Genomic DNA, 22,072 nt, shown 5'->3' on the forward strand with positions numbered 1-22,072 from the left:
AATTATCCCAATGTAGTATTTTCCTTCAAATTGCCTGAAATCAATGGTAATTTTCTACAACAGGCCAATGTCGCAAGTACCGATACCTTGAATAAGAAAAGGTATTGGCTCGATATCAGTACCTACTACCCGCCCATCAGTTCAGAGGTCAAGATTTTGAATCCGTTCTCCGGCCTTGAATGTGTCATTTGTATTTCCTGGGGCTGTTCTCCAAAAAGATATATAAATGTGATCAATTTTGAAGAGGAATTTGATATATTTTTAACACAAACAGCAGATTTTGAGATATATTACAGATAAATCAGTATGAACTGTATAATTTATGATTTGTATTATTGTGACATTTGACAACTGTTATTTGTTGTAACTTTATGTGGATGTAAAATGTGTTTGCTTAGGTCAGTGTTTTCCACGACTAGTGCTCTCACCCGTTTTACCAGTGCGATGAATTGTACTAGTGAAAGCAAAGAGCGTACTATTATTTTTAAATGACATTTTGTACAGTATTTCACTTATTTGGTGGTGTGGTTGTTTCTGGCGCCCTCTCGTGGCCATCTTCACTGAGACGAATATTAGACCTCATCCGAGTCTTACGTCATTTTTGATTTTTTTTTTTTTTAAACCACTCTGCGACCCGCCCCCGGCCCACTTTTAAACACACTAACAACCGGAATATTCTCTTGCACTCGTTTGCGTACGACTTCACAAGTCATCCGTGGACACTTTGTGATATTACAGAGAGAAAGTCTTTTCCCATTTTGATTGGACTGCAAGAGAAGAAGAGTGCTGTGGAGTTAAAAGTGCGACAGATTTTCCCCAGAGAATGAGGCGAACCTGAGCTGAAAGAGGGAAACGGGCAAGTTGGCAAATCATTGAACGTTCGCGAGTGGCTTGAATGGGGAAGCGTACATGAAATTCACTGCGCTTGAACAGGAAAAAAAAAGAAAAGAAAAGAGGACGAGCAGCTGCAAACGCCGCAGACGACAACATTGACCACCTGGCCGGACAAACTCAAGTCTGACGAGGTAAAGTTGGCGACAGCACCGTTACTCGATGGACGCTTTCTCGACTGCCCATTTTGCTTCCCTCTTCTAAAGTTATAAAATTGCTTCCACTGGAGCTTGTTTAATATATTATAAATAGTTCGTGGTGTCGTTTTTATTAAAGAGCACGTGTGACAGCTTACAAACTTAAGAGGCGGAAAAGAGCTAAAACTAAAAGTTGAGCTGCTAGCTAACAGGCCCAAGCTTGTCGTCTTTTCTGTTGTTTGTTCAGGACAACCACGATAAGACAAGCGCACTAAAGCAATTATTTATTCATGTTAATTGCCCCGCTCGGTGAGAACGATCAATAAAGGGTTGAGAAAAGTGGGCACATTACGTTCATTCATTTTACGCAAAAAACAAAAAACAAAAAAAAAAGTTAATTTTTGAGCGTAAACTGTGCCGTCGCACCTGAAAGTTGCCCATGTCTCTCTTTTCCCTTGTGACATCGCCATTTAGGGCAGACAACTTTTGTTTTATTGCCTTCTCATTTCTCAACGTCTTGTTCCGCTATGTCCAGGGAGACTCCCTGCTTGCACCACGTGCGTGTGCGTGTGCGTGGGGCTGGGGGGGCTTTTGGACAGAACCACTCCCAAAGATTTTGACACTATGTGCGTAGAAAGCTGTGACTGGCACAGCAAAAGTAGAACTTGGGTTTAAAAGTGTTTACGAGCTAGCTTGAAAGCAAACCTAGCTTGTAGCGAACGTGTGTGACGTCATCATGTCTGATCAACTGCTGAAAGGAAACTGATTTTGTTCTCTTTCATCTAAAAACTGCTTCAAAGGTCGAAGCGTGTGTAGGGATGGAAGAATGTTGAAGAATGTTTTTATGTTATGTAGTGTTAGTTTTTGTGTGTGTTTCTGTAAAGCGCTATATAAATAAAGTTGAGTTGAGTAGGATGCTCCAATCAGCTTGATTTCTAACAGATTGATCCTTCCATGTATTTTCGGAACCACTTAGATGACCTAAAATATAGAACATAAAGTTAAAATTCATCAAACATGATGTTAGTGCTTTACACAAGTACTTTGAGTGTGCTGTTGACATTTCTGGTTCTGCACAGGCAAGCATGGTTTGCTTCATTTGCGTAAGGTGTAATGTTTTGCATCATCTCTGTCAAAAGTTGTGGTACTATACTACAACAGTCAACCACATTATGGGGGACGTGTTCCAGATTCACCTGTGGCAAGCATTTTTTGTGGCAATGCTGAAAGCATCCCACATATGTAATTCAGAATTTTATTTTATTATGTTTTGCTATTGCAAGTGGACAAGGCCTAAAATGAGCAATCATGTTTTCCAACGAGCTCGCATCTCCAGCTATATTAGCCCCGCAATTGGAAAATACAAATACTTCAAAATATTCATTCCAACTCAAACCGCATTCCCACGTTATTGTGATTTTTATTGGGTTCGAAGGCTGCCTTCGAGTTCCTGTAGTGTGACGGAAAAACGTTCCGTTCCCGTAATTTAGTCAGGTGTGACTAAAATCACTCTGATCATGAACACGTTTTAACGTACAAAACAGAGGAGTCTTTGTTTCCTCTCCTGTTTGCTGACTTTTTTTTTTTTTTCCCACAATGAGCCAGACATTATTGATGGACAGCAGATGGGCGTTGACAAAATGGGCCGCAGTGGGGGTCAATGAAATCCTCATGATGATTAACTTAATGAGACCAACTGCAAGAGTCACCACAACTTTATAACTGGCATTTAATAGGTTTTAAAGTCCAGACTTGCGTTGTATGAAATGGCAAGACTTCATTTGGATCTGATACCAGGCAAGTAGATACGTACTACGATCTCTGATCCAAGCTTTAATTAATTGATCTACTTTCTCCAGAGATCGAAATTGCTTGTATGGTTATTGTTTGTATCCGAGATACTCGGTACGAAGACAGACGACTTTCTTTCACCGAGGACGATTTTAGACGAACGTGCTTCCTCATGCGCGAGTAGCTGTCCGACTGGTTCACCATTTACAGTTACTGATACTTCATTGGGTGAATGCGCACAGATTTTTGTCGTCTACAATATTTTACAAACCCTAAAAGTTGTTCAATACACATACGCTTAAAAAAAATGAAACACTTTAAGAGCTGGAGTTTGTATTTTTTTTTTCAAATTTTGATGCTAATATTTTCCCTTTTTAGTGAAAATGAATATCTGCTGCAAATATCGGTTATCAGTGTCCTTGACGACTAGTAATAATCAGTATCGGTATCTACCCTGGAAAACCCGTATCAGTCTATCTCTAAAATGAACCCTATTTACGGGCAACGCTAGTTCAATGATGAGAGGAAGAGAGGAAGAAATCTAGCGAGTAGCCGTGAAATTGTGGCACCGCCAATCCCATATCTGTAATTAGGCATATCGGCTCCCCGGGTGGAAATCGAGTCGTCAACAAGAACATAACAAGTGGCCATAAACATTGATATAGGCTACCGTTTTAAATAGAATCTTTCTCGCACATTCATAATCTGTATTAAGGCTTCTTTTTGATGAAGAGGACGAAGTATATCGAGCTACACGTGGCAGCGTCAAATGTGTTACGTGATTATATCATCCAATCTCGAGGCAATAATGATCATAACGCTGTCACGGGATACCTCAAGGATTCCTTGCTCCAATATTTTGTGTTCTTTTAATTCCCAGGATGTTGTCGTGGCTGAACGAGCGTCTGTGGGCAGACTGGATTTGGTTTCCCGAAGGCTTCGGTTGGGCCGACCTCAAGGACCCCGACGTGGTCCTGCCTCACTTGCCGGACCTTTGGGCTTTCGTCCCGATTGCCGTCTGCTTCCTGCTCGTCAGACCGCTGTTTGAAAGGTAAGTCACCGCGGGGATCGGTCGCTCCCCGACGCCGTTTCTGACAAACGCGACCGTTCCAGGTGGCTGGCGAGTCCTCTGGCGTCTCTGCTGGGAGTGAGGGACAAGAAGCGCGTTCGTCCGACCTTGAATCCTTTACTGGAGGCCCACTTCTGCAGCACGTCCAAGCATCCCGCACAGGTAAACCAAGCAGCATAGCGAGCGTGCTATTGCGTAATTTGGCGACTACGCAACTGCACGAATTCCACTTGATGTTGACATCGTATCGAAACACTCAGGAACAGCGCCGACTTCTTCTTTTCTTTCTCTTGTGCTTGTTTTCAGAGCTCCTTGGAAAAGTTAAGTAAACAGACGGACTACTCGGTCCGACAGGTCCAGCGATGGTTCAAGCAGCGGCGGAACCAGGAGCGTCCCAGCAAGATCAAGAAGTTTCAAGAAGCCAGGTGCCGGCCTTGTGGAGACCAACTTCATTACTGTGTAGCTCTCGGTTTTGATTCCTCGCTCTATAGTTGTAGAATGGTTAAGAATGGAAAAAACAAAAAAAACAATGTTGTTTTGGACTAGCGTCTTCCCCGCTATCACGATTGGTTTATTTAAACTAGGTGCCAGGCGACATATAATTACATTTTTAATACTTTGTCCTAAACTCCCAAAAACGTATTTATACGTTTTTTTGTTTGTTTGTTTTTTATGCTAGAGCATACACAAGGCTTTGATGCAACCTCTGATCTTAAGAGAATGGTTGAAGCAATGGTAGTTATTACAAAAAAACGGTCAACAGGTGGCAGCAGAGTATAAGGGATCAGCCAGGGCCATGTTGCAACAAGCTCTTTTTTCCTCAGTGTTTTCAACAGGTTTGTAAATAATGATGAAACTTAGCTCTGTTCTAATGCTAATTGTTGCAAAACCGAAACAGATAGAAATATAATTTTTTTCCCTGCTGAAAGAAGAGACTTTAATCTTTCCTTTGGTAGGTTCCATTTTTTAATAGCAATAGAACACAATATTCTGTGGACCTTGCAAGATCAGTCAAAATCCAGTAAAACAGAGCAAAGTGGGTTGCTTCAGTTAAAATGGCTGCTGGGAGTGAAAGAGTTAATCACAAATTTTATATCTGTTCTAAATATAAAATAAAATAAAATATTTGTTATTAATTTTTTAATTATTATTTTTATTATTATCTTAGATTTTAAGTTTTCATACTAACTTTAACTTTTGTTAACATAAAAGTGGGGAAAAAAAGTTAATAATAGAATAGAAAAAGTGTCTGCATCTTTTAGTCATTGATACAATAATTTCCTAATCATAAAATGGAGTTAAAATTAAAAAGATGTACTGTAAAAAAAAAAACGAGTGTGATATTGATTAGTGTTGGTTATTTGCTACTAGATGGCATAATTGCATTTGTAAGACATTTGGTGATAGCTCAGTGCAGTGCATTTTTTCTTTTCATATTATCTTTAACTTGAAGTGTAACTTAGGAAATTCTGCATATTTTTAAAATTCCAAAATACAACTGGACCCCGGTTCCATTTGCATGATTGTTCAATTTATTGACACCCCAAATTTAAACTAACAAAAGTACGTTCAGAAGCCCGAAAGCGCCGAATGCTTTTGGATGCGGAGACAAATTTAGGCTGACGTGTTTTTCTGATGACATCAAGTAGAAGGAAGTTGTTAGTGATTTCATTGAAGTGCCAAGAATGAAGGAAATGTACTTTCTCTTCCAGTTGGAGATTTACGTTCTACCTTTTTGCTTTCTTTGCTGGCCTGGCAACCCTGATTGACGTGAGTGTAACGTTATCCTCTTGAAAATGCCGTTGCCTTGGCAACATGTATATCGATCGGGACTCGAGTGGAACCTAATGGATGCGCCATTGCCCGCAAATGTTCCTGGCCGGATGGTAACAGTCGTTGGTGTTGTGTTCTCTCAGAAACCGTGGTTCTACGACATGAAGAGGATGTGGGACAACTTCCCCAAAATGGTACGCGGATGCTTCGTTTTCATCAATGTTTGCCAAACAATCAGCTTCTCTTGTTGGAAGTCTGAAACGGCCGTGTCCAAACTACGGCCCCGGGGGCCATTTGCGGCCCATTTTTCAGTGGCCCCGCGACATATGCGAAAAATTTGGCATTTGACTCAGTTCAAATCAAATCAAAACAAAAATGTTTGGAGATGGTCAAAGTAAGAAGGGAGGCTATTTAAAAACAGGTGCCATTAAAGGTTATTTTGGTTCACTAAAACTAACAAAATAACTCAAACTAAAATTCCAAAAACAATTTTGCGAATGAAATCAAATAAAAATAATAATACTTTTTAAAAAACGAAAACTAACAAACTACATTTTATGTTTACAAAACTAACTATAATGATAGCAAACACGTCCTTCGTTTTAGTCTTTGGTCATTAATTGAATGCATGAACCTTTGGGGATGATTTCAAATGTGATTTTGAGTAGATTTATTTTGATATCAACCGGAATAATGACGATTGAAAGTATGTCGCACAGATGTGACGTCATCTAGCAGCAGCCAATAGAAAAGCACCAAAAGATGACATCATTCCAATGGAGTTTTTTTTAGATATTGTGCGCAAGTAATACACATTTAAAAAAAAAAAAAAAAAGAAACGACTCAAACTAATACTGAAACTAAACTAAACCTAAGCATTTATTAAAGAACAAAAACTAACAGAACAACCCTGAAAACTAATTAAAACTAAGTAAATTTAAAAAAACAAAACTGGAAACTAAATAAAAACTCAAATAAAAAAATCCCAAACTATAATAATAATTTACCGCCATACTCCATATAAATTGTTTTCTATACTGTCGCATTTTTCTAAATATGCAAAAGCACAAATACATGATTTGTTCAATTTTTCGGACTGAACACAATTTGTCTTCATAACATTATGTGGCCCTTGCGTCCTTCGGATTTTCAAATGAAAACGTTTGGACACCCCTGTTGGAAAACATCCATGTGTCTTTTTGTTGTTGTTGTCCTAGCCACTCCTCCCATGTCAGTACTGGTACTACATGATTGAACTGGGCTTCTATGTGTCCCTGCTTGTCAGCGTAGCATCTGATGTCAAGCGTAAGGTAAGGCACCGTCCCGTCCGTCTCTTTCAAGATTTTCAGTTCACCACAGCGCAACCACCCGAGTTTTGGCTTGCATGTGTATAGAATACTGACTGTGAGAATGCCAAATTCTTATTTATTTATTTATTTTCCTGCAAAGGCCTTTTGAGGTCACGCTTGGCTGCTGATGTTCCTTTCACGAGGTGTCTTGTGAGTTCACGTGTGACCGACTGGAGCAGGGCCGCAAAAACGTCGCGTGATGCCGACGAGCGTTGCCATTTTTTGCACACGGGTGCAGAACGGCTCAAAAGCAAATCAGGCGGATCGACATCCGGAGCATGAATGGATTTTGAGAGCGTGATTGCGCAAACTACCATGAATTAAAAAAAAAAAAAAAAAAAACGTATTGCGTTGCGGTCGATGTGCAAACTTTCGGCTGTAATTCAGCGGGTGGAACAAAAAAAGATTGCATCAACATTTGAGGAACGAAAAATGTCATTTTTCAATTTACAAATAAAATGGCTGACAATAAAATGTTCATTCCTAAAACTTTGCTCAGCAATGACTGACTAACATCAAAATGAAAGCGAAGTCAACTTGGAGCCTTTCGAAATTGAAAGCCCTCATTAAAATTGCGCAATAGTCCAAAGAGTGTCATCATCATCATCATCATCATCATCGGGGATTGTGCTCAGATATGAACGGAATTTGCCATGTTGGGAATTTGTCTCTCAAGTGATTTTAAAGTGTAAGTCGATTAGGGGTGTGAATTGCCTCGTACCTGACGATTCGATTCGTATCACGATTCACAGGTCACGATTCGATTCGATACCGATTAATCCCGATACGAATTTATAAGTCAATTGTTGCGATTTTTTTTCATTCAAATTTAGAAAATACTAATCAGTAAGCTTGTAGAGTGTAAGATTTATATGAAAATGTATTATTTATTTATCTGAAATTTCAGTCTTATAGAGGTTGTAATCTGTTTCATGTTTAAACAGCATTAAAATAAAATATTAAGGCTTAATGTTCCGTTCATATAACATTCTTCCATGCTTAAGGTGTGAATCCTAAAAAAAAAAAAAAAAATCGATTTTGCCTATTATTGAATCGATTCGAGAATCGCGCGATGTAGTATCGCGATATATCGCCGAATCGATTTTTTTTAACACCCCTAAAGTCGATAATATGTGATATGTGACCTCATTAATATGACATTTGTGGAATATGAGTTCAGCAGCAAAATCCAGCCGATTTCATCCATCTCAGGGGGCGGCCATTTTGCGTTTTGCTGTCGAGTTTGACAACAGCCAATCACAGCTCTGTTTTCCGAAGCTGCGATGTGATTGCTTGTTACCCGAGATGAGCAACACTGATGTCATCTTCAGTCGACAGCAAGTGGCAAAATGGCCGCCCCCTGAGATGGATATAAAGGGCTGGATTTTGCTGCTTAACTCGTATTCCACAAACATAATATGAACCAGAATAGCATATTTAGACTAGTGGGGCCGCATAGAACGTATTAAAATTTGAGTGTTGACTTCCCCTTTTAAGTGAGCTCACTCAAGAGTGACATGATTGTGTCGAAACAGGATCAACAACTATTGGGTCAATTGACCTTTTCCTCATTTTATGTCGATTTGGTGGCGTTCCGCAATGCTGTCGAGAAACAGAAGTTAATCATCAGCAAAAGCTGAACATTCATTAGTAAAAGCGGAACATCAGTGACCGATCTTTACGGCTCGATCAATAAGTCACCGAGCACAGTCCAATGACTGTGAACGTTTTTGTTTTGTGTGCAGGATTTTAAAGAACAAGTGGTTCACCACATCGCCACCATCGTGCTGATCGGTTTCTCCTGGCTGGTCAACTACATCAGGGGAGGGACTTTGATCATGTTGGCGCATGACGCCTCTGACTACCTCATGGAGGTATTTTTGCACCTCACCCAGCTCTCATTCATGAAAAGTCAACTTCAGAATGCTGCTTTGCAGATTCACCCCATAATATGACCCCATAATAAGTCATGTTAATAATAACGCTGTGATGTGGCTTCCCCATCTTGTCAGTCCGCCAAGATGTTCAACTACGCCGGCTGGAAGAAGACGTGCAACTTCATATTTGTTGTCTTTGCTGCTGTTTTCATCATCACTCGCCTCGTCATTTTCCCCTTCTGGTAAATATTTCGTATTGCGCAAGAATTTCTTCTCGTTTCCAATGAGTCAGTTGAGTGCAACAGGCGCAACTCAACTTTATTTATAAAGCAGGCGTTGCTGTATACAAAGTTCTGTACATAAACAAACATCAGTTTTGCGGTAAACAAGAACAAAGCAAACATTTTGAAATGCGAATACAGTTTTGTTTTTTTATACAAGTAAATACATTTTACATCAGTAAATAAATAAGTAGTGAATAAATAAATACAAAAATAAGTAGACTAAATTGATTGAATTTGTATTTTTTATTTTATTATTATTATTATTATATCTCTGGTGTAATAACCTTATTTATTGATTGATTGAATTTTTATTATTATTATTAAATTCAGTCTCTGGTGTAATAACCTTATTTATCGATTGATTGAATTATTTTTTTTTTATTTGATTTATCTGTTCTAATTGCTGCTGGACATGTAAATTTCCCAGAGGGATCAATAAAGTCTAAGTCAGAGTCTAAAAGGTTCAGATAAAAACGGGCGCACAACGGACTCGTCCGTCTTGCAAAATGCTTTTCGATTGTGCGTCTTCAGCGGAACAATGTCCGTCCTTGTCGGCCACGCGGGCGGCGTTTGAATGCTTCTTTTGATGGCGAGCGTGGGCGGTCGGTGCCTGCCCGCTTCTGTCGTTGTGCGCAGCATCATCCACGCGACCTTGGTGTACCCTTTGACCCTCTACCGGCCCTTCTTCGGCTTCTACTTCTTCAACGGTCTGCTGCTGGTGCTGCTGGCTCTGCACGTCTTCTGGACGGTGCTCATTATGCGCATGGTCATCAAGTTCCTACCCGGCAACGTGAGAAATACAAATCACAATTATTTTGATGATTGAAATCAGGATTTATGAACATGATTTATTTTTTTTTCCCCTCAAACATATATTCAAAAAAATAATAGGACAAACACATTGTTAACTGATTCACTCCCAGCCATTTCATTGAAAGCAACCGTCTTCGTTTTACTGCATTTTGACAGGTTTTGCCCTCAGAAGATTGTGTTCTATTGCTATAAAAACATGGAACCGACCAAAAGAAAGATTAGTGTCTCTTATTTCATCAGTTTGGCAGTCAAAAAGATAATCGTCATCATCCAAAATCACAATTAAAATTTCAATGAATTGTCGCCCCCTTCCATAATCTCCACTAAAGCCCCACAACCGACACTTGTGCCATTGAATTTGATTTTGACAGGACATAGTTGAGGATGAGCGCAGCGACAAAGAAGAGACGGAGTCCGAAGACGAGGACGGCGAGCGGACCAGGACTTTGAAAAACGGCCACATTCACAACGGCCACACCCCGCTCAACAACAACCCCCAAAAAACGGACTGAAACCGGATCTTTGCATGCGGCCCTCACTTGAAATCCAAAGAATCGGAGCGTGGCGACGCAACTTTTCTTCCACGTTTAGAACGAGTCCCCAGTACTGGAAATTGACCACGGAACAACAAGAGGCCACCTTCATGTGCCCTTTGGTGGTGAGCTTTGTTGTTCTCCTTTTCATTTCATCACATTTACGTTGCTTGTTATTAATGGAAGTGTTTTGTTGTTTTTGTTGCTGAGGTTTGGACGGGCATTCAACACCCGCACAGCGTCGGCTTAACACTCCTCAAATCTTTAAACCTGGCTCATTTCAACTCGAGCTCAGTGGCAGTTTAGTACGGACCATTTCCTCGTTGACGTCGATTTACTGACACGTATTAGTGAGTTTGTTGCACTAATGTTCAAAGCACAATAACTGAAAATAAGTTTGAACAGTTTGCGAAAGTGAGCCGCCGAGGTTGAAAAAGCGTGCGCACGCAGTCCAAAATCATTTTAATATTGATTTTTCTTTTGATGGTGAACATATATTTTTAGTTTTTGTGATTTTATTTGCTTTGTTTTATTTGTTTCCAGTCCTGTTTAAATGAGAAAAGACAGTTCAGCGTGACCCACACCTACAAAAAAAAAAAAGTTCCTTCTTTATGGGCTGGAACGCGTAGCTCGAATTTATTTTCAGTGTTTTCTAGAACCAAAGATGCACTTTATGGATCCGTAGTCAGACCAGTTGAGGATCGAATTCATGTTCACCAACGGTTTGGGTCCTGGTTTGATTTTTTTGTTTTTCTGTTTTGTCAGCGTTTTGTTTCAATATTAACAAAAAAACAAAAAAAAAAAAGAGCTTCATTTATTGAAGGGGCTGTTTTCGAGGAAGCCGTCGCCAACGTGTGGTTTACAAGTGCCTTTATTATTTCGAGTGTTGAGTTGTCTACTAAATGTCGTCTTTTGTGCCCCGACGCATCGACACAATAAGCATTGTCGCGCACTGGGCCAATTCTCACCTCGATTGTTTCCTGCTTTCACCCACTCTTCCTTACAAACAGCTCGCGCTTAAGAAAAAAAATAATAATTGTTTTTAGTTTGTTATGCTGATGTTAATGTCATAATGTTGATTAAAAAAATATTTGTTTAAATTGATTCTTTTGTTGGAATTTAATCTATCAAAAATATTTTAAGAATTTGTGTGTCTTCCAAGCAATATAGACATGGATAGCAGAAGCAAGCGTTCATCAAAGTATCTTTATTTTCTTCTTCTCTCTTCTTGACCTCTGCCGTTTTTTTATGCTCAGGGTAAAAGAATAGCTTTGGCGCCATCTGTTGGCATCTTGGTGTCACTGAAACAATTGGAAGTTGGTTCATGAGCTTGTTTGTTTTAGACAAATTGTAGTCATTTGACACGATTTTGCAACATGTACCAACCAAGATTATTATAGATTTGGAATTTTCATCATTTCGTTTTGTTTTTAATTAGAATGTAGTTAGTTTTCAGGGTGGTTCTGATAGTTTTAATAGTTGTAGTTATTGAAGTTTTAATTGATAGAAGCCAGCGAGTAATGGTTCATGTGCAAAAACTCTGGTGTCCACTGTGGCATACCTCAAGGTAGTTGTCTTGGCCCACTTCTTTTTGTTTCAGTTTATACTAGGGATGTAACAATATCCAAATATCACGACACGATAATTATCACAATATTGTAGGGAGGTTAGGATACAAAAAAGGTCACAATAATGTAAACAAAACAAAAAAAATTGTGCTTTTGTACATTACAGCCATAGATAGGCGGAGGAGGCTGCTGCCTAGGGCCTCCAAGCCACCAGGGGGCCCCCAAGCTCTATGTGTCGTCTTACCTGAGGATGATTAAATGACATAATGAAGACAGGACGTCTTTATGATGTCACTAATATTTGTTTATTACATCCCATTTTTAAATAAAATAAAAATCACAATAACACGTGGGAATTTTTTAATGGTGTCTTAGCAGGTTTTTATATTTGCAAGCTGACCACCATGTGAGTGATCGATGATGTAAAAAAAAATTGGAGAAAGTTGAGCGTGTTTATCTTTTTCAAAAGCAACAAGCAGATTTCATTTCCTGGCCTCCCTCATTTTGGCACGCAACCTATCAGGCCTTCTAGGCTGATTGCACACGATGGCCGATCACTTTACACGTGCGCTCGTCTCGACTTCATTCGAATGTCGCGGGGTCAGTTTCTACCCCGCACATGTCAATTGCGATAGCATCTCTTGTTTCTCGTGTCCGCATTATCCTCCCAAATCCGTTCACCCCCCCCATGTAATACATAAAGTCGGCATCCGCTACATTTGAACAGTGTGAAGTTGAATAGGTAACTTGGACGAGAGTCCTTTTTGACAGGAGAACAAAAAGGTGCGCGCGCTGTTTGATTCACTTCTGGCGCTGTCGACTTATCGAATTCCCACTCAAGTATTAATAAGGGCTTCCGGATCCAGAGGAGAGCGACCGCAAGATGCGAGCACGCGGCATCAATGTTGCAGGAGCACGAGTAGCCAGTCGATCTCTCTCTCAAATCGTCGGGACGTAAATCTGTTTCTCTCGACCACACGGTGTGACCTTCTGCCAGGCGGGCGCCAGTTACGCCTCCAGCCGACGCGTTTTCCCGTGTGGAAGGTTAAGCGTCAAAAGCGGCGCAAAACCGACGACTCGCTTCCATAGGCGACATCATCAACGCAAGGATGTGAAGCTTTTCAAAAGTTTGGACTCGCGCTGAGACGTTAGCGGTGCAACAATGGCCACGTGGTGAGTTAAATGGCGAAGAATACGTTTTTGGATTTCTGTTGTTGTTGTTTTGGTTTAATGTTGCAATTGTAATCATGTCTGATACTTGAATATTTTGTTCCTTCGTAAATGAAAGTATGTGAATGTACCCTTCAAAATAATGCAAATTTGGCATATCCACTTTACAAAATGGTGACCTTAAAAATATTTAGTGTATCCATTTCTATAAAACGTCACATCTTTTAAATTATAAATAAATAAATTATAAATTGAGATCTCTTATCCAATCGTTTTTTTTTTAGAGATGCACACCAGGTATAAAATAATCACTATAAATTGGTTTGATGTTGATTTGTTTCTTTGAATTTAAAGCCAACGTGTGTAAAAAAAATTTTTTTTCAATGCTCATTCATTAAAAAAAAAAAAAAAACTCCAGTGATATGCAAAAAATGTGCTCTATCACAGCATATACAACTTTTTAAAAGTTTTTTTTTAAGTCTATTAATTACTAATTTTATTACACTGGTCGCACGTCACATTATGCTGACATTAATCTCAAAATGATGCATTTTTTTTTTTTTTTATTTAGGTGAAAACTTAAGTTATATTGTCAGTTCAACATGATTCATTGAAACAATAAATGTGTCTTGCATGTTAAATTACAGTTGTAAATAGATGTTATAATTTTCTGTATAAAAGTTGAAATGTATGATGAAGGAAAAATATCGACTAAACTGTTAATTTAGTAATTTAGTCGACTAAAATAGTTTTTTCTCATTAACTAAAATGCAATCAGATGACTAAATTGTGACAAAAACTTTCATTAATTTTAGTCAAAAGACTAACTCAAACTAAATTAAAATTTCTTGTCAAAATTAACTTTGCAAACATAGTAATCGGTGGTACGATATAGATTTGCAAAGTATGGCCTCTCTGAGGCACTATAGTGTGTGCTGCAAAATGCAAGTTCATTTCTACACACTGTCACTTTAATCAGCGTGACTAATTTGAGGTGTGGACAGCGTTTACATATTAATAAACATGACAAAAACTACAAGCGTACCAAGTTGGATTCTAAAACAGCCATTTGTTAACACTTGTCTTTTGTAGCACGGAGGTCATCTGCGTCTCCTTCATATGCGTTTGAGCAGACGCTGGGCGGGGAACCCGTCTGAACAGGCGCATGGACCACGGGGCGCAGCCTGCGCCCCCGTTGGAGGTGGATGTGGATCTGGGTTTTGCTCTCTTCTTCCTCTCCCTGCTGTGTTTCTTCCTGCTGGTGACGGTGGTGCGCTGCGCCCAGACGGTGGTCGACCCCTACGGCTCCATCTCCACCTCCACCTATCAGGAGGAGCAGATTACATGAAGACTACACACGAAATGAACTACAAAAATACTCATTGGGTGTTAAGTGTTTGAATTATCTGCTGCTTAATATATTTATTAGAACACCATCCAATGTAAGCTTATTTCATGTTTTTTGCTTTGTCTAATGATAAAAACTAATATGTAGTAGCACTTTAACTGAACTAATATTAAACATATTGTGGCGTCTTTCATAATGTCCCTAAAACTCCAAGCACAGCAATAAACATTGTTAAATGACTACTTCTCTGACTGTTAAACTGAAGTGAAGAGAATATTTGATAAACTGACACAACTACTTTGCACTCACAAAAAGTACCAGGATATGCTCAGATCATTTTATATCAGATAGTTTTTCTATTTTTCATATACAGTGGGTCATAACATTAACCTCTGATTGGTAAATGGGCAAACGTGATGAATGTGCCATATTATCTTTAGTGAAACAATCATTCATACTTTTTTTTTTTTTTTTAAATAAGTATTCAAGTAATTTTGAACAAAATAACGATTTAACACCATTATCACAACACTTTAACTCGGGCTTGATCTCTGCTGAGGAATGTGTTGTAAACGTGCTGTTTGTTAGCAGCTAGCAAGCTAAGATAGCTTTACGAATAAGATCGATAGCCAACTCCATTTTTGGAGTGGCTCCAAACGGCTGATTTCAATGAGTCGCAGTAATGCAGTGTCCTACTCGCGACGGTATTTTTTTTTTTTTTTTTTTTTTTTTTTTTTTGTGTGTGTGTAACACTTGGACATATTTCCCATCTTTTAACGAAAATCAAGCTCTCTCCATTCGTTTGTTATGAAGGGGGCGGAGCTGGAGCTAAGCAGTGACGTCAGCTAGAAGGGTGATGATATGCTGGACTTGACATCTTCAAACAGTTTTCCAAAACAATGTGTAGCACAACGATATGTTTCTCTTCTATTTTTCATATTTTTATAACCTAGTTAGCATTTATTACTGACCTCAGGGCTGGTTGTTGGCCACCTCTGCTCGACCTCGTGCAACCCTGTTGACACTCCTAACCAGTAGATGGAGGACACGTACCACTTCTTTGTTTATCAACCGCCCAAAAGAAAAACCATAAGACGAAGAAGAAAAGCGAGCGAAGAAGAAAAGCGAGCGAAGAAGAAAAAGGAAAAAAAATAGACGAAGAAGGAGACGACGACGAATCCAGCTAGCCTTGAACGTTTCATCGATATTTGTCGTTGATTGTCAATCCTGGAACGATTTGGTATTAGATCTTCATGTTCTTAGTACTACAAAATCGTAGTCCCAACGACTCTGAAGGCGCGAGTTTCGTTAAATCAGGTAAGCTAGTCAAATCTACCGCATTGTTTCGTGCATCGTCGTATACTTGACATGTTTGGTCATTTCAGTTTTGACTCTCGCGTTGGTTACAACAAATTTGAATCTATAAATTGCAACAGCAGAAAATGTGATTAATCCCCCTCTGTCGTCACTGTCTTAAGAATCGAATGACAATGCTAGCATGATAACGGCGCCGATGTAGCAAATGTAAAGTCGAACCCATTTCATAATTGGTAGAAACATAACTTTAAATTGTTCGAATTGTTGTGCAATTTTGCCGTTTACGGTTATTAGAAAAAAAAAAAAAGACTAATTATTTCTAAATGTTGGGGTTCTGTGTAACTGACATTGTCACGCAGTACTGTACTTTCTTCCCGCCCGTTCGTTATTGTAATACGCACATACCGAAAGTAAACACGATAGTTTTGTAAAAGTTGTTTTGGCAGAAATCATTGTAATTAATGATAGAAACATTTCTGTGTCTTTAATATGATATTATTCATATAAGAACTAAATAAATGATTTACATAAGAGACAACGAAAAAGTCTATCCAGCAACCTCAAGTAATAATAATGTGGTTTACTAATTTTTAAAGACTTTTCTGTAAAACGGTTAATCCATACATGAAAACAATTTCAGCAATAAAAATAAATAATACATCTACATAAATGGCCATTATTGTTAGTACTCTGCTGCTAAAATATTAAAAACAAAACACACGATGGTCTCTGGGGAAAAAAAGAAGAAAGTGAATAGAGTAATTATAGATTTAAACAATGTACTTAAAATGTAACTACTAAAAATCTGGTATATTATCTGGCTGCTTTTTTTTTTTTTTTTTTTACCATTTGTTTCATCCTGAGTCTGTGCAGGGTGCAAACAAATATTAAAGCGCTCTGGAGTAAAATGCTTCCTTAAAAACACTTAGCATCCTAAGAACAAAAAAGTTGGACTATTCTGAAGTGGACTTCTATTAGCCCTGTTTTTCAAAATTTCTAAAGGAGTTATAACAGTCTTGAGAAGGCACTAAAACCTGAGACAGCCGGAACATTTCGTTCATGAGTTGGGCCACGATACCGTCTGTCAGTGTCAGCACAAGATGTTAAATTGCAGTAATTAGCTTACAAAATATGCAGAGTGTATATCATTTTTTGTCCATGCGAGTTTCATGATTTCTCCCCCCTTAAAATAAAGTGTTTGGTTTAAAATGTATCAGCAATGCAAATTTTTAGTAATTGATTTTTATTTGTCCATTTCAAGTTTTTGTAGTAACTATTATTCTAATGCGTTAGTGAACATGATGGAGATGGATGATCAGTTGGAGGTGACAATGTCACAGTCTGAAGAAACAAGTGCAAAGCGGGGAAGGTTTGACTTGGGTAAGTTGTGGGTGTATTGCACTGCAAAAAAAACAAAAAAAAAACGAAATCAAACTGTAATTAAAACTACCACCGTGTTTACTTCGATATAAATATTCTGGGACTTTATGCGTTTGTTGCATATTTATATTTTTCCCCCCATTGTTTTCATTTTAGACAATTTACCCGAATCCCAATGTGAATCAGGTCCTTCTACAAGCGGCTCCGTTTGCAAAAAGACGCATTTGGAATATGGGTTATTAAAAAGAGTGGAAGTATCTTTGGTTAGGATTCCTGACCACAAGATCAGCGCTCTTCGGCCGCTGACGCCGCTGCCGTTTTACAGCGAAGACGATTCTCAAAGCAGTTCGGATTCCGATGCGGAGAAATATGACGATGACTCCAGCGATTCCGATAATCCAAAGAAATCGAAAGCTAAAAAAAAGAAAAAGGTTAACAATATCGGTAAGTACTTTATATTCTACCAACATCGGCCTGCTAGGGATCAGCATTACATGTGTACATTTTCTATACCACCTTAGGGTTGCAGGCTACCTCTACACTCTCCCATTTGCTTCAAGGTATGACCAATGCAGTTTGTGCGAGCCAAACCATAAGAATGGCCCTCCATTCAGATGAATTATCCGTAGAAAATTCTCTCGACAACAATATATTTTACTCCTATGTGCAATGAGAATTGGAGAAATAGTTCCTATTGATAAAACAAAAAAAATGAAACCAGTTGGTTGTTCGTTATGAATTAAAATTCTTTATTTTGTATTTGTAATTGCGCTGTAAACAATCAAAAAAATATATTTTAGAATTTTCAGTAGGATACTAAAATATTCAATGGTTACATCCCTACAACTCCCCTATTATATTGTCATATTTATATTGTTAAAATTAAACCTTTGCTTCATGTACTGGAGATTATTCCACAAAAAAAAAAAAAAAGCTCCTTGTTGATGAGCAAAAATGTTCCTCAAAGGAAAAAAAAAATTGCAAATTATTTTGCGCGTATATTTTATTAATTATTATAGTATGTTGATAAATATAGAAATGAGTGTTTCATGACACATGAACATTTGAAGTGATAGAGCCACACATTTATGTATAATAAAAATCGGATTGTTTGGGGCGAGGGAAGAGAGGGTCTTGAAAAACTAATTGAATGTCCAATCGCAGGGCTCCATCTCACCAACATTGAACAGGATTATGGACGGATAAACATTCACATTTTGCGCTATTCCCTTCCCCCCCCCCACACAGACCACACCCCCATAATTGATTCATCAGCGTTTGCGTACGTGCCTCAAGAAACGACGAAGACCCGCCCTGACCTGCCTGAGGAGGAAATCGCTGTGGGTTCCACCGTCCTGGCCAGGAAGAAGAACCTGAGGTGGCAACGGGGGCAGATTGTGGAGCTTGTTACTAAAGGTGCGAAAAATTAATTGGCCCCTTAACTTAATAACAGATTTTGAGTAGGGCCCGGCCGATTAATCGGCCGCCGATTATGATTGGCCTTCAAACATCAGCCAAAACAATCGGCCACTTGGGCCAAACGGCCGATTGTTTTCCCCTTAAAATGTTATTGAAGAAAACGGAAGTTTCCGACGCTGTGAAAGTACCCCAAATGCACCGTTTTGCTTGCATAGCATAGCCATGGATTACAAGGTGCATCCTGTCCGATAAGATCTGAACCAAAAAAGTTGCTGTAGTCTGGCAGGAACTATTTTAAGTTATTTCTCGAGTCAACAGATGCATCCTAATTTGGGTGTTTTATTTCCGCCTTTATCGATTGATTGTCATTGTAGAAGACGGACGACTGAAGTACAAGATCATGTTTGAAGAAAAGGGACGAAGCCTGGTGTCGGGACACCACATCGCCTTTGAGGTGACGCCGAAGCTGGAGCAGGTGTACGTGGGCGCGCGCGTGGTGGTCAACTGTCTGGAGGACACCATTCAGTTCCGTGCTGGCATCTTGGCAGAGCTCCCCAGCAGAAAGAACCGCCTAAGGTGCGTGGAAGCGGCTTCTTCGAAAAAGATATTTGGTGTTAATGGCGCATTCTTCGTCATGTGGTTCGAAATTGTTCTGAATCGATAAATAAGTTTCAGCTCCTCCTGTCTCTTCTCACTAGCACAATAAAGGGCTAAATATTATTATGAATTTTGGAAATGGCGTTTGGAATTACAGCAGTCATACAGAAGTGATGAAAAATGAAAAGAATCTATTTATTGGAAAATATGTATTGGTCATTGAAATCAATGCATGTCTCATTTTCAAGAGCTAAAAGTTTTTGAATCAATTTCTAGGTTTTTGGTGTTCCTGGATAACCACAGACCCATCTATGTCGGCTTAACATTATTTTACCTGGTGTGCAGACCATGTAAGTTTGACTCGTTTTACCTGACTTCGTTCATGTAACAGCGTAGAAAACTAGTGCTTAAAAGGGAAGTCAACCCCCCAAAAAAAACATTTATTGACTATAATACGTTCTATGCAATCCCACGAGTCTTATTACAGTATTGTGGTTAATATTGCGTCATGAGTGTGTGAGTTTCCTACTCACCAAGAGATGTCTTCAATCCTTGGATTCCCGTCAGCGCTCAGCCTCCAGACGCTGGTCATTGCCTGAGCATCTGTGATGTCATCTTCAATCGTCCGGAAGTGGCAAAATGGCCGCCCCCTGAGATGGTAAAAAAAACCAGCAGGATTTAGACTAGTGAGGTTCCATCTAACACATCATTGTCAAGAAATGTTGAAGGTTGACTTCCTCTTTAAGTGTGATTTACTGGATGAACATCCTGACTTAAAAGGCGTTTTTAATCTCTTAAAGAGATACTTGATTGATCCATTTTCAGCAGTAAAAAAATGAAGATTTTGTCTATAATTAATGTGGTAACTTCATTATTTTTCATGTAAAAATCAGTACCTTTAAAACATAATTTTCCTACTTGCTGTCGACTGATGATGACATCACCTGTGCTCATGGCTCAGTTTGTTGACCAACCCCAGAAAGCAGGTGAGCCATGATTGGCCGTTACCTACTTCCTCCAGCACAGGTGATGTCATCATCAGTCGACAGCAAGAGGAAAATTTACTTTATAAAAATTGGTATTAATTGTACATGAAAATCTATGAAGTTATCAGATTCATTTTGGACAAAATATGAACTTTTCACTGCTGAATATTGTTCAATGAGTCAAGTATCCCTTTCAGGTTAAACATGCACACTAAAATAAACAATTTAATTTGTTGAAGTAATCACATCTAAATCTAGTTCAAATAGTACAGTTAAAATTCAACTTATATTGTTGATTAAAACGCTTTTTGTCACCCAATTAGTGCCAGATCCCACAGATGACATTCAAGACGACGCCCACAAACGTTTTATGAAGCAGTACATCAACGACTGGCCGTACCCTCATTTAACGCAGTACAAGCCCGGCCAGCACGCCTTCGTGGAGTTTAATGGCGTCCAGCAGCGGTGCAAGGTGGACATGGTGGACTCCAGCTTGATCATGGTGGTTTCGGAGGTTCGTGCCACCTTTTTTTTTTCCTTCCCAATTTGCTCATATTCTGCCTCACCTGACTTTGTCTCGGCCCTCAGTGTAATCAGCACAAAGAGTGGATTCACCGGGGCTCCATACGGCTGTCGCATATGCCGAGATTTTTGGAACTGAGGAGAAGAGAAGCCGAGGCAGGTGAACCGTAATCCCACTCTGGTTACAAGTACAGCGTTGTGACAAGACTTCACATTTCTCTGGAAAATAACTTCTTTTTTTTTTTTTCTTTTTTTTTTCTTTTTTTTTCTTTGCGCCGTAATTGGCTCATTTTTTTTTATATGTTTTAGTTAGATTTCTCTCCAGTGATTTGTATAAATGTTCTTGGTGAATTAATGGGTGGATTGCTATTTTATTTCATTAAAAAAAAAAAAAAAAAAAAAAAAAACCTATTAAAAGCAACTTTTTTTTTTTTTCCTCAGTGTTTAATGTTTTGGTTTTTCCCGAAACGTGTAAATTATGTATATAGTCATTCATGAGCACCTGTCTTGTCGAGAAACATTAGTTGCATTAGTTTTAATACAACTAAAAGAACCCAGTTACAATAGGCTAGGACATTTTCATAAGTGTTTTTTTTTCCTTTTAGTAGAGGTGGAGATGATGTTCTGTTAATCATAAAAAAAAGCTTGTGCATTTTTATTGGTAAAATGTTATACAGTGGAACTTTGGTTTACAAATGACCCAATTCACGTTGCCTCGTTACAATTGACCTCTGTCCATGTACTGTTTTTTTTTTGTTCACAAAACAGTCCTGCAGGTTTTAGATGTTCCCGCCTACCAACACACCTGATACTAAAGATCAGGATCGTTATCAGGCGTGCTGATTATATGAATCAGTTGTGCTAGTGGGTGGAAACATTTAAAACCTGCAGGACTCCACACCGAGCCTGCAATACATTTATTTGTTAACCATACGCTGGTTCTGGAGCTCAAACAGATACATTACATTTCAATGAATGGATTACATTTGTAAACCAAGCTTATACTGTATTTAAATTATTTCGTGGTGTTGTTTTTTTTAGTTGCTGCATTTTGAAAAATTGTACAAAAACAGTTTGAATTGTACGCAGCTCTTCTTACATCATCACTGCTATGAATATTTTCTTGTGTACTGCAGTATTTCCAATACCGTAATAAAAGGAACATTTAATTGTCGTGTTGTAGAAATGGACTTTTCTGGGAGAAAAAAAAAAAAAAAAGTCTTAAGTAGTGATGTCAATCTGGTTTTC

General features: G+C 38.8%; 3 protein-coding genes across 6 annotated transcripts; all 3 read left to right on the forward strand.

Moving 5' to 3' along the window:
- The first annotated feature begins 640 nt into the window (after positions 1-640).
- Positions 641-11,621, forward strand: cers2a (ceramide synthase 2a). Of its 2 annotated transcripts, XM_077506461.1 has the most exons (12): positions 641-856; positions 934-1,025; positions 3,700-3,870; positions 3,933-4,050; positions 4,195-4,313; positions 5,601-5,658; positions 5,805-5,855; positions 6,879-6,971; positions 8,756-8,884; positions 9,023-9,129; positions 9,808-9,961; positions 10,356-11,621. In XM_077506461.1, exons 3-12 carry the CDS (start codon positions 3,701-3,703, stop codon positions 10,494-10,496), a joined length of 1,140 nt encoding a protein of 379 aa, XP_077362587.1. In that variant the 5' UTR covers positions 641-856; positions 934-1,025; position 3,700; the 3' UTR covers positions 10,497-11,621. The 2 variants fall into 2 exon arrangements, with proteins under 2 accessions (XP_077362587.1, XP_077362586.1); XM_077506460.1 differs by having other exon boundaries at positions 641-1,025.
- Positions 11,622-11,788: 167 nt separating this feature from the next.
- On the forward strand, positions 11,789-14,845 carry LOC144007119 (cortexin domain-containing 1 protein). The gene has a single exon (XM_077506462.1). The coding sequence runs from the start codon at positions 14,421-14,423 to the stop codon at positions 14,601-14,603; it is 183 nt and encodes a 60-aa protein (XP_077362588.1). The 5' UTR covers positions 11,789-14,420; the 3' UTR covers positions 14,604-14,845.
- Positions 14,846-15,711: 866 nt separating this feature from the next.
- Positions 15,712-21,997, forward strand: LOC144007117 (histone-lysine N-methyltransferase SETDB1-B-like). 3 transcript variants are annotated; one of them, XM_077506457.1, is made up of 9 exons: positions 15,712-15,920; positions 17,214-17,300; positions 17,457-17,744; positions 17,822-17,860; positions 18,549-18,716; positions 19,094-19,295; positions 19,593-19,666; positions 20,626-20,816; positions 20,891-21,997. In XM_077506457.1, the coding sequence occupies exons 1-9, from the start codon at positions 15,857-15,859 to the stop codon at positions 20,993-20,995; spliced, it is 1,218 nt and encodes a 405-aa protein (XP_077362583.1). In that variant the 5' UTR covers positions 15,712-15,856; the 3' UTR covers positions 20,996-21,997. The 3 variants fall into 3 exon arrangements, with proteins under 3 accessions (XP_077362583.1, XP_077362584.1, XP_077362585.1); XM_077506458.1 differs by lacking the exon at positions 17,822-17,860; XM_077506459.1 differs by lacking the exons at positions 17,457-17,744; positions 17,822-17,860 and having other exon boundaries at positions 15,713-15,920.
- Positions 21,998-22,072: the final 75 nt, after the last annotated feature.

Source organism: Festucalex cinctus, chromosome 19, assembly GCF_051991245.1.
Source record: "Festucalex cinctus isolate MCC-2025b chromosome 19, RoL_Fcin_1.0, whole genome shotgun sequence".
Taxonomy (NCBI): domain Eukaryota; kingdom Metazoa; phylum Chordata; class Actinopteri; order Syngnathiformes; family Syngnathidae; genus Festucalex; species Festucalex cinctus.

What these genes read in the sequence shown, in the direction of transcription:
- LOC144007117 (XM_077506457.1), top strand. Translation starts at nt 15,857, where the DNA reads ATGTTCTTAGTACTACAAAATCGTAGTCCCAACGACTCTGAAGGCGCG. An exon ending in CGCGAGTTTCGTTAAATCAG is followed by an intron (nt 15,921 to 17,213) that starts GTAAGCTAGTCA and finishes CTAATGCGTTAG; the next exon opens with TGAACATGATGGAGATGGAT. An exon ending in AGCAGAAAGAACCGCCTAAG is followed by an intron (nt 19,296 to 19,592) that starts GTGCGTGGAAGC and finishes ATCAATTTCTAG; the next exon opens with GTTTTTGGTGTTCCTGGATA.
- cers2a (XM_077506460.1), top strand. Translation starts at nt 3,701, where the DNA reads ATGTTGTCGTGGCTGAACGAGCGTCTGTGGGCAGACTGGATTTGGTTT. An exon ending in CGTCCAAGCATCCCGCACAG is followed by an intron (nt 4,051 to 4,194) that starts GTAAACCAAGCA and finishes GCTTGTTTTCAG; the next exon opens with AGCTCCTTGGAAAAGTTAAG. An exon ending in GGGACAACTTCCCCAAAATG is followed by an intron (nt 5,856 to 6,878) that starts GTACGCGGATGC and finishes TTGTTGTCCTAG; the next exon opens with CCACTCCTCCCATGTCAGTA.
- LOC144007119 (XM_077506462.1), top strand. Translation starts at nt 14,421, where the DNA reads ATGGACCACGGGGCGCAGCCTGCGCCCCCGTTGGAGGTGGATGTGGAT.